Source organism: Sphaeramia orbicularis, chromosome 7 (genome assembly GCF_902148855.1).
Source record: "Sphaeramia orbicularis chromosome 7, fSphaOr1.1, whole genome shotgun sequence".
Lineage (NCBI taxonomy): Eukaryota > Metazoa > Chordata > Actinopteri > Kurtiformes > Apogonidae > Sphaeramia > Sphaeramia orbicularis.
In genome coordinates, this window is record NC_043963.1 from 10,303,218 (window position 1) to 10,315,249 (window position 12,032).

General features: G+C 38.5%; 1 protein-coding gene across 2 annotated transcripts in view; it reads right to left on the bottom strand.

The window, feature by feature from the left end:
- Positions 1–12,032, bottom strand: part of kazna (kazrin, periplakin interacting protein a) — an 814,799-nt gene that overhangs the window by 76,104 nt on the left and 726,663 nt on the right. For both annotated transcript variants that reach the window (XM_030138578.1, XM_030138577.1), the window contains exon 6: positions 4,362–4,498. In XM_030138578.1, coding sequence (XP_029994438.1) covers positions 4,362–4,498 — 137 coding nt within the window. The remainder of the gene's footprint in view (positions 1–4,361; positions 4,499–12,032) is intronic.

Consider the following 12,032-nt stretch of genomic DNA (forward strand, 5'->3'; position numbering starts at 1 on the left):
GTCATTCCATAAACATGGCGAGGAACATAAATCTGTTGTTTTGATTCCCCTCAATCTTCTACTAAATTAAAAAATGATTGGGTTTCCTCGTGTGTCCACACATATCGCCCTTCCAATATTTGTGTATTTTCACACTGAAAGTCCCCCTCGCATGAAAGAACAACAACCTCTGAGCGGCAACTACACCATAAAAAAAGGCAAGTTTTGACAAATATACACTTTTTTTTCAATGTGCTGTTTTTTTTGTACTCAACGTTTTGTAGACAATGCCACTCAACAGAAACCACACAATTAAAAGTGTCTAGTGACATCCTGATGGCGGCCGACTCCGGGAAATCCACGGTCTTGGTCCTGCTAGATCTCTCCTCGGCCTTTGACACAGTGGACCATACCATAATGATTGAGAGACTGAGGGACCTGGTAGGGATGTCAGGTCATGTGCTAGACTGGTTCTCCTCTTACCTGACCGGCAGAAGCTTCACTGTGTCAATAAACAACTTCCAATCTGACTCAGCGGATCTACTGTGTGGTGTGCCCCAAGGCTCTGTCCTGGGACCAGCGCTATTCTTACTCTATGTCCTCCCGCTTGGCCACATTATCCGACAGTATAGTGATGTCTCCTATCATCTATTCGCGGATGACATCCAGATATACTGCTCCTTTAACTCCTCTGAGCCCCACAAACTGAGTTCCTTAATCAACTGCTTGTCAGAGCTGAAGCAGTGGCTAAATGATAACAGCCTCCAGCTGAACTCCAGCAAAACAGAGACCCTCATTATTGCCCCGGACAGTGCAATCCCAGGGATCAAACATCACCTTGGAGACCTGAGTTCCTCGGTAAAGACAAAACTGAGGAATCTGGGTGTCATCTTTGACCAGGACATGTCTTTAGAATTCTACTCCAAACACCTAGTTAAAAACTGTTTCTTCCACCTACGCAACATCTCCAAACTCAGATCTATGGTGTCCATAAATGAGCTCGAGATGATCGTTCACGCTTTTGTGTCTTCTCGCTTAGACTACTGCAACAGCCTGTTTACATGCTTAAACAAGAAGGAGCTGGCCCGTCTACAGTTTGTCCAGAACTCTGCTGCCAGGCTCCTGACTCGCACAAACAGGAGAACCCACATCACTCCCATCCTTAAATCTCTCCACTGGCTCCCTGTTCTATATTGTCTTCATTTCAAAATTCTTGTGCTAACTTTCCGGGCCCTACATGGCCAGGCCCCTGCATACATTGCTTCCCTGATCCAGCCCTACAGCTCGACTCGTAGCTTGAGGTCTTCAGGACAGCACCTGCTGATGGTTCCACGCACCTGTTTTAGCACACACAGTGACAGGTCTTTTAAAGCTGTGGCACCACGTCTATGGAATGACCTGCCTCTACACCTACGGTCCATGGACTCTGTAGAGAGCTTTAAGAAACACCTCAAAACCCTCCTGTTCAAAAAGGCTTTTTAGTCTCCCACCTGACCCAGGACCACTACAGACTGATTACACTCTATGCATTCATCATAAAGTACTCCATGTGTCCCCCCCCCAGTCTCTTTATATCTCTATCGCTCCCTCTTTTCTCCTCCTTTACTCTCTCTCTTTAACCCCAACTGGTCATGGCAGACAGCCATCCTTCAGGAGTCTGGGTCTGCTCGAGGTTTCTGCCCGTTAAAGGGAAGTTTTTCCTCGCCACTGTCACCAATCACAAGTGTTTGCTCCTGAAGGATTCTGTTGGGTCTCTGTAAACTTAATTTGATTCTGATTTGAACTGGTAAAGCACTTTGTGACTCTGTCTGTGAAAAGTGCTCTATAAATAAAATTTACTTACTTACTTACTAACTCTTTTTAATACTATGGCGTGCTTCGTCGTGTACATTTTCTACCAAAACGGCTTCTCTCCTGACACTATTTTGCAGAACTAGCCAAACAACCCAGATAAATGTTAATTGTATTCCAGAATGACAGTGGATGATGCCAACACTGGCTCAGTGCTAATGAAGATACGTCTGGAAATGCAAAACTAGTCACAGGATATCTTAACCCTTTATCGGGTAAGTGACTATTTTTGGTCATTTCCACATAAATTACAAGATAGTGACAGCAACAATTACAGTGACTCAAAAACATATGACAAAGAATATGGTTGGGTGTAGTTATTCAGAGAAACTCCAATTTTCTCTAAAACATCTCCTATTTCTGATTTTATTCTTCCCTCACCTGCCTCTTTTCTCTCCTTCTCTTGATTTATCTTTTCTGTTTTCCAGATATCATCTAAGAGCCAATGCTGCTTTAACCCTTTATCGGGCAAGTGACTATTTTTGGTCATTTTCACACACATTACAAGACAGTGAGTCAACAATCTCAGGTCTAATGTGGTCTCCAGGGTCTGTAAGGTCCACCTCTGCATGAACAGAGAGTGGACCTGCTTTGTTCGGTACCATGAAGTAATGGTACTAATCTAAGGAATGATGTTCAAAGGAATCATGTGGATGTGGACAGGGGTCTGGATCAGCATGCATGTTGGTCTAATGTTCTAAAATACACGTATCTTTCACATTACATGAGTTTTTCTTGTATTTTTTTTTTTTAACCCTCCTCTTGTGTTAGGGTCGGCACCTACTCATTTTAGGTTTTAAATGCACAAATGAACCACATAAAATTTATTTATTGCATCAAGGGTTTTTGACTTTGTCAGGAACCTCTATTTCAACAAAATAATACATAAAAAAAAAGAAGAAAAAAAAAATTCCCACTAAATTATGAAAATGTTCTTGGTTGAAACTATGACCTTCATGTTGTTTGGGTCTGTTTCAACCCTGTTCTAAAAATAAGATTATAAAGCAATAATTAGAGCCAAAACTGAAATCCTAAGTGCACTGTCAGCCAACACACTGACAGCCAGCTCCTCTCCCAATTGTGAGCTTTTGGGGATTCTCATTTTTTTTTGTTATCCAGTATACCTGCACAAAAACAAAACAAGCACAGACAGGCATGTCCACACATGACCATACATGTGAGGTCAGTTCAGTATAGAGGTGGTGACTAATAGAGTGCACATGGAGGGGTATACGGACAAAAAAAGGCCCAGAGGCTCACACCAAAAATATTAAAACTAGTATTTTCATGGATAAGAAAGCCTAACAAGGTAACCAAGAGAAGAGAAACAAATTGGATGATGGATAATTGTTTTTAGTGCATTTTACAGCAGATTTAAGACATGGGTGAAAACCAACCTGTTAATGGAAGAGATGGTAACACAAAGCTAACACAAGAGGAAGGTTAAATATGTTTCTGGGGTATAAACATTTTTTGTCACTTATGGGCAAGGAACCAAATATAGTCACTTCATTGACCTTGATTTTCTACATAACAATAAAAAAAAGAGATAAATTCAAAAAAAGTAATAAAGTCTTGATATGCCCTCTAATAATAACACTAAGGATGGAATTTTGAATTTCAGAGTATTTCAATGAGTGCTCTGTAAATGGTTAATACCCTATTACTATTATTATTATTATTGTATATTTCAGTAGTTCCAGTAGTAGTTTAGTAGCATATGTGTATTTAATATTTTATTCTGGAGCTTTTGTACATGTCTATATTTTCTTTAGTATTTATGTGATATTTTGATCCTTTTTGCACTAAGTGTTTTTACTGCTAAATAGAACAGAACAGCTAAAGTGATTTTCATTGTTCCTGTGACAGTAGTTGCTTTTCCATTGACTCTCAAACTGCATGAATATAACTAGTGCATAAAAATTTCCCTCATGGTAAAACTGACAATTTCTCCAAAACGCTTGTTTTTCGATTATATTTTTTTGCACTGGCAAGAGGTGGTTTTTCAGGCGTAGCGCAATTGGTGTATCACGCAAAACTGTAATGGAAAGACCTTTTTCCACAACTAGACTTGTGTGATTAAACAAACAAAAAAAAAAGGATGTTGACGGACATTACAACAAGCAAAGAAGAGTTTCCAAAAACATGTCGCAGTATGTGTGGACACACCAGGAAACCTGATCATTTTTTAATTTAGTACGAGATAGAGGGGTAATATATAATAATAATGAATTTATCTGTAAATTGACATGATATTTATGTCTGTCGTCATGTTTATGGAATGACTTCTCGTGTCATCTCACGATAATAAATAAATATAATAAATAAATCATCACATTTGTGATTTAGTAGAAAAAACAACATTACGCACTTCTGTTTTTTTGACATTTAGTAAATATCGGTAAAGTTTTACACTGATGTCCAATGGAAAAGCGAGTAATGACAATAAAGATCTACTGTATTGTATTATATTGTATTCATAGTGCTTCATTGATGTGTGTTTGAGGACGTTCAGAGCATGTCTGCCATACTTTTCTGTGCTGTTCATAGTTGCGTATGAAGTCACGGAGCTGCTCCTCGCGGCTCTCCAGTGTGGCATAAAGCTGCTGCATCTGGTTGACCAGGTCTGCCTTCTCCGCCTTGAGACGCTTACGGTCTGACTTCATGGCTGCAAAAAACAACAACAAAAAAATAAATATATATTAAAAAAACCCAGAAACACAGAGAGAGAGAGCGGGGATGTCAGTTTGGCTGAAACACTCTGCAACATTTAGTTTGGTGTTGAAGTGACTCTGAATCAATTTGACATGTACGAAAAAGCAGAGATTTGCATCAAAAGGGGAAACAAATGATGGAAATAGGACAAAGTGTTTTTTATTTTACCCTTTGAAATGTTACTTTGTGTTACACAGAACTGATTGAACCACTACCAACTGCAAATGGAAGATAAACAAATACACTCTGCTGGGACTGAACCAGAACCTGCCTCTAAATGTTAAATTACTTTGTTTGGTGAAACGTATAATGCACTATATGCACTAAAGCTGTGGTTCTCAAACTTTTTACAGTGGAGAATCCTCTGAAATATACCCCCCACTCTCACTTCAGCATTTTTGATTGAAAAAAAAAAAAACAGAGGCAAAATTTGTTCCTGTGCCAAAGGTGTCTGTTTATATTTTCAAAACTTTGTAAGCAAACAACAAATATTTAACTGTAACATATATATCTACAAAAAAAAAGAGAAAAAAAAAGTACATTTTATGTACAAAATACAGTATAAACTGAAAAGTGCCCTCTTTCATTGATACGAATAATTAATAACTTGGTCATTAATTAATAAATTAACCTTTCATTAAAAAAAAAAAAAAAAAAAAAAAAAAATTACTTATCTACTCAAATAAACTCATTTTGAATAATATAAAATAGAAATGTTCTTAAAATGTTACCAAAGCTCCAACAAGATAATTGACAGTAAAATTATTATATGAATGTATTTATTGTGTGTTATATCTCTGCATTAATTCTCATTATTTATTTTGTATTCAGTAAATAATGACTTATTTAATGTATTTTTCCCAAAAATTTCAAGTACCCCCTGGGCTTCTTTCAAGTACCCCTGGGGGTATTTGTGAAATGTAAAATTTCACCCATTATAAGTAAATGGGGGAAAAAAAAGATGTAAAAAATTCATAAATATTTTCACTTTGACCTACTTTTCCCAAATGTAATCACATCTATTCTTTATCACTGGCAATCTATAAACCCAGTTTGGTACGAATTCAACCAATACTTTTGCTGATAGAGTGTTAAACAAATAAACAAACAAACAAACTGAACCAAAAACAATACCCCTTGCCTCCCCTTCGGGGGTGGGGTAATAACCAAACCTTACAGACTATTGTTGCAGAAAAAAGGCAAAAATAAAATAAACAAAACAACAACAATGGTGATCTGAAGTCAAAATTCCACCTTGTTTCTGCGTCCTCCATTGTCCACCATCACAGACAGTGGTTCATTCTTTCATAAATATTAATCAGGTCTTTGTTCACTTTGTAGCGTCGTGAGCGCAGACACTAAACACCTGCTGTGGTGGTTTTACCGTGTGTCGATAAAGAGGTGAATCACACGTGAACCCTTCTGTCAGTCTTCTCTGCCGCTGCCGGCTTCGTTAGCGGCTGCCGCTCTGTTTTCATCTATCTCGCTGTCACACACTCGCTCTAATCCTCTGGCACTTCACCCACGCATCGCGATAAAGAATATGGTTGGGTGTAGTTATTCAGAGAAACTCCAATTTTCTCTCAAACATCTCCTGTTTCTTTGTTTTTTTTTTTCTTCACTTGCCTGTGTCTTTTCTGGCTTTCTCTTTATTTCTTGTTTTCCAGACATCTTCAAAGAGCCAATGCTGACTTAACCCTTTATTGAGCAAGTGACTATTTTTGGTAATTTCCACATACATTACAAGACAGTTACAGCAACAGTTACAGTAGTCGCTTTTCCATTGGACATCTGCCCAAAACTTTACTGATATTTACTAAATGTTGAAAAAACAGAAGTGCGTAATGTCGGTTTTTCCATTAAATCACAAATACGATGATTTGTTTATTTATTATCGCAAGATGACACGGGAAGTTATTCCATAAACATGGCGATGAATGTAAATATGGTGTTGATTTACAGATATATTCATTATTATTATATATTACCCCTCTATCTCGTACTAAATTAAAAAATGATTGGGTTTCCTGGTGTGTCCACACATACCGCGACATGTTTCTTCTTCTTCTTCGCTTGTTGTAACGTATGTCAACATCTGTTTTTTTTTTTATTCACATGACTCTAGTTGCAAAAAAAAAGGTCTTTCCATTGTAGTTTTGCGTGATATACCATTTGCGCTACGCCCAAAAAACCACCTCTTGCCAGCTCAAAAACTTCTAACTGAAAAATGAGACTTTTGGCAAAATTGTCGTTTTTCCATTTGGTAAATTTTTATGCGCAATTAAATTTTTATTTGCACAATTTGAGGGTCAATGGAAAAGCAACTAATGAGTCAACAATCTCAGGTCCAATGTGGTCTCCAGGGTCTGTAAGGTCCACCTCTGCATGAGCAGTGAGTGTACCTGCTTTGTTCGGTACCATGAAGTAATGGTACTAATGTAAGGAATGATGTTCAAAGGGACCATGTGGATGTGGACAGGGGTCTGGACCAGCACGTATGACGGTCTAATGTTCTAAAATACATGTTCCTTTCACCTTACATGTGTTTTTCTTGTGTTTTTTGATATATACTTCTTGGATTTTCTTTTTTTTGCCATTTATGGGCAAGGAACCAAATATGGTAACTTCATTGACCTTGATTTTCTAAATAACAATAAGAAATAAATTCACAAAACCCACAAAAGTTATAAAATCTTGTTATGTCTTCCAATAACAAACTAAGGTTGACATTTTGAATTTCAGAGTATTTCTATGAGTGCTTTATTTCCCCCCAGACTTAAGATTGTATAACTTTTGTGAAAATTTTCCAATTTTATTTTGTTGTGCAGAAAATCAAGGTCAATGAAGTTACCATATTTGGTTCCTTAGAAATAAGTGGCAAAAAAAACAACAACAAAATAAAATTGAAAAAATTTCACAAAAGTAAAGTGTTATTGGAGGACATAAGACTTTATTACTTTTGTGAAGTTTTGGAAAATTTCTATTGTTATTTAGAAAATCAAGGTCAATGAAGTTACCATATTTGGTTCCTTACCAATTAGTGGCCCAAAAAAAAAATAAAAAAATCAAGAAGTATGTGTAAAAATACAAGAAAAACACCTGTAAGGTGAAAGGAACATGTATCTTAGAACATTAGAACATCATGTCATCATGTTACTGGCTACGTGCCACAATCTTTTAAATTTGCAGTTATTAAACCACTTCTGAAAAAACCTACTCTAGATCCTGACCTCCTGGTCAGTTACAGACCTATATCTAATTTACCCTTCCTCTCAAAAGTTCTTGAAAGAGTGGTAGTTAAACAGCTGTGTCAGCATTTACAGGACAATAGTTTATTTGAACACTTCCAGTCTGGCTTTCGTGCTCATCATAGCACTGAAACCGCATTAGTCAAAGTAACCAATGACTTGTTATTAGCTGCTGACGATGGTTTGGTCTCGATCCTGGTCTTATTGGACCTGAGTGCAGCTTTTGACACTATCGACCACAGTATCTTACTGCAGAGATTAGAATGGGACATAGGCATTAGAGGAGCAGCCCTCTGCTGGTTTAAATCCTATTTATCTAATAGGTACCAGTTTGTTAATGTAAACCAACAATCATCAACATATTCCAGAGTTAGTTGCGGCGTGCCACAAGGGTCGGTCCTCGGGCCCATTTTGTTTACACTATACATGCTGCCTTTAGGTAACATTATTAGAAAACATGGCATTAAGTTTCACTGTTACGCAGATGATACACAACTGTATTTATCGATTAAACCTGATCAGACCAGACAAGTAGATAAACTAAGTTCCTGTGTCCGTGACATTAAAACCTGGATGAGCGCTAATTATCTTTTACTTAACCCTGAAAAAACAGAGGTCATTATAATAGGCCCTAAAAATGCAAGAGACTCCCTATCTGACCAGATAGTCACTCTGGACAATGTGAGTGTAGCCTCTAGCACCACAGTTAGAAACCTAGGAGTTCTATTTGACCCAGATCTGTCATTTAAACCACATATTAACCAAGCCTGCAGAACCGCCTTCTTCCACCTGCGCAACATAGCCAAAATCAGAAATATTCTTTCTAAAAATGATGCAGAAAAATTAGTTCATGCGTTTGTTACATCTAGATTAGATCACTGCAACTCCCTTCTCGTAGCATGTCCTAAAAGCTCTCTAAAAAGTTATCAACTGGTTCAGAACGCGGCAGCGAGACTACTAACAGGAACAAATAGAAGAGAACACATCACCCCTGTGCTCCAAGCCCTTCACTGGCTTCCAATTGAGTTTAGAATTAGATTCAAAATCCTCCTCCTCACATACAAGACCATTAATGGTATGGGCCCCTCTTATCTCAGAGATGCTCTGGTGCCGTACCATCCCAACAGAACCCTTCGTTCCCAGAATGCAGGTCTACTGGTAGTTCCCAGGGTCTGTAAAAGTACAGTAGGAGCTAGAGCCTTTAGTTACCAAGCTCCTGTTTTATGGAATCAGCTTCCAGTTAACATTAAAGAGGCCGACACAGTCTCTACATTTAAGGTCAGGCTAAAAACATTCCTATTTGAAAAAGCTTATGGTCAGGCTAGTTCAAACCAGACTAAACCCACAGTTCAGTCTAAGCTGCCCTAGGAGCAAGAATGCTGGGGGAAGTACAGGCACTGAGTCCTATCTCCTGTTTCTGGTTCTACGTACCATTCTGGTCTGCACTTATATTTTTAATATTTAGCCAACTTAGTTTGTGCAGTGCTATTCACCCGATGTCCCCTTTCCCCACTCCCCTCCGGGGGAGTGGCTACTTTTTCAGTTGTAACCACTTGGGAGCCAATGATGGCAGGATCTGCGCTGACCCATCTGTGTCCTGCCCTGTCCTGTGTCCTGACCCCCTCCCCTACCTGTCTGGATGGACGTCCTCGGCCTCACCACTGTGGATGGGCCTCCTCGCCCCTGCCTGTCTCATCCAGCGGGATGGACCCCCCATGTGTCCACCCTACTGCATCCTTGTAGACTAGAACTACATCTGCAAATGGACGTCCATCAGTCCTGGTGCATCTATAGCCTGTCCGTCCATGGGAGTGGATCTCTCCTTCACTGTGGTTCTCCCCGAGGTTTCTCCCTTTTCCCACTGGGTTTTGAGTTTTTCCTTGCCGAGAAGGAGGGTCTAAGGACGGGGGATGCCCTGGACACTACTCATTTTCTTGCTGTTCATTTGACTGTTGTTTACTCTAACTGACTCTGTAAAGCCCTTTGAGATAACCTTGTTGGGATATTGGGCTATACAAATAAAGTTGAATTGAAATTGAAATTGAATGTCGAAAATCAATTTCAGTGAAGTTACCATATTTGGTTTCATGCCCGTAAGTATCAAAAAATAAATAAATAAAAATAACAATCCAAGAAGTAAACATAATAACATAAAAGAAAAACACATGTAAGGTGAAAGGAACACGTATTTTAGCACATTAGAACATCACTTTTATAACATTATGTAGAAAATCAAGGTCAGTGAAGTTACCATATTTGGTTCCTTGCCTGTAAATGGCAAAACAAAACAAAACAAAACAAAAAACCCCCCAAGAACTCTAGATAAAAAATGCAAGACAAACATATGTAAGGTGCAAGGATCATATATTTTAGAACATCACTTTTATAATGTAATGTAGAAAATCAAGGTGAATGAAGTTACCATATTTGGTTCCTTGCCTGTAAATGGGGAAAAAAAAAAATCCAAGTACTCTATATAAAAAATACAAGAAAAACACATGTAAGGTGAAAGGAACATGTGTTTTAGAACATTAGACCATCATCAGTGCTGATCCAGACCCCTGTCCACATCCACATGATCCCTTTGAACATCATTCCTTACATTAGTACCATTACTTCATGGTACCGAACAAAGCAGGTACGCTCACTGTTCATGCAGAGGTGGACCTTACAGACCCTGGAGACCACATTGGACGTAAGACTCACTGTAACTGTTGATGTCACTGTCTTGTAATATATGTGGGAATGACCAAAAATAGTCACTTGCCCAATAAAGGATTAAGTTACATTCTTTTTTAGCCTATTCATAGCGTCTCTGTCCACTTCTTTGTGCTCTATTTTGATGTCTTTTTCTTTCCAGTGAGCGTGGACATTCCGTGATGCTCCAGCGTTTTTGTGTTTTTCTCAGTGCTTGTTATCAGGCGTTCACCTTTCCTTCTTTTTTCCTCCTGTTCACCTCTGAGCCAGCTGTGTGTCATTAATTAACTTCTATCACAGCTTGGGAAATTGCATGACATTCACGACTAGTATCTGGGGAGCATGTTCAGGCATGTCGAGTGGAAGAGCATTTTCACAAGGACACAGTCACCCTCTGTTTTCGGTTTTTTCTCCCCCCCCCGCCCCTCCTGTCACCCTTTCATATCTCTGCCTTTCACCCGTCGAATCCCCCAAAGTCAACTCGGCATACTGGAGGCCAACGGAGACAAGAAGCATCCCTTATTGGCCCAGAGAAACAGGAAGCCTCCCAACACCTGCCTCAGGAAGTGAAATCAAAGCCGTCTTTGAGATGAGCCAAGAAACGCTGCTGCTGCCGCCGCCTCACATCCTGCACCTGTGACCGTTTGGCAACAGCCGCCGTCCTGGTGTCGCACGCAAGAAAGAATTCACTGTGACTCGGGAGAAAGACCCGGTTCGCAGCCGCCAATCATGTCAGCGGTGTTTAGTAACATTTATTAAGGTTTCTCCAGTCAGTAGACTTAAAATTTTTAGATTTGGTGGATTACAAAACAGGACAACTCATGTTTAGGGCATCAACAAAATGACTTCCAGGTAATATTCAAAAATTATTCAAAGACAGAGATTCTCAACATAAATTCAATCTCAGAGGTATTAACCCTTTCATGCATGAATTATGAGAACCTTAATCAAAATTTTTTTCCTGAGTGTTTTTATTCCTCTTTAGGCATGAAAAAAACAATGTGATTGAAAATTTTCTTCTGAAAAATAAATAAGAATAAATAAATAAAATAAAAATAATCAAAAAATAAATTAAAAAAAAAAAAAAAAAAAAAAAAACAATAATGAAAAAAAAAAAAAAATCTTATGAACCTATTTTTCATGAAGTTGCAAAAATGTCCATTCAACTGGACACCATGTGTTTAATTTTTGATGCACAGAAACATGTATTTACTGATAAATTGTGGGAAATCTATGGGGAGGGCTGATGATTCTGGGGGTTTATGCTCAGGAGAGATCTACATAATGTTACCGATTCATGTCAGAAAAGATATGTAGTGTCTTAAAACTTCAATAAAGATATGTGTAAAATAACAACAACAACAACAAAACGAAAAGAACAACAAAATTCATGAATATACAAGAGAACAGCGGTAGAACAGCATCCACCGTAGTGACCACTATGCATGAAAGGGTTAATAAATCGTGCCAACCAAAGGTAGGAACGACTTTAAAATCAATGTGCATCTCAGTAAGGGGAGTAGTACTGTGGAATGGTTTAGC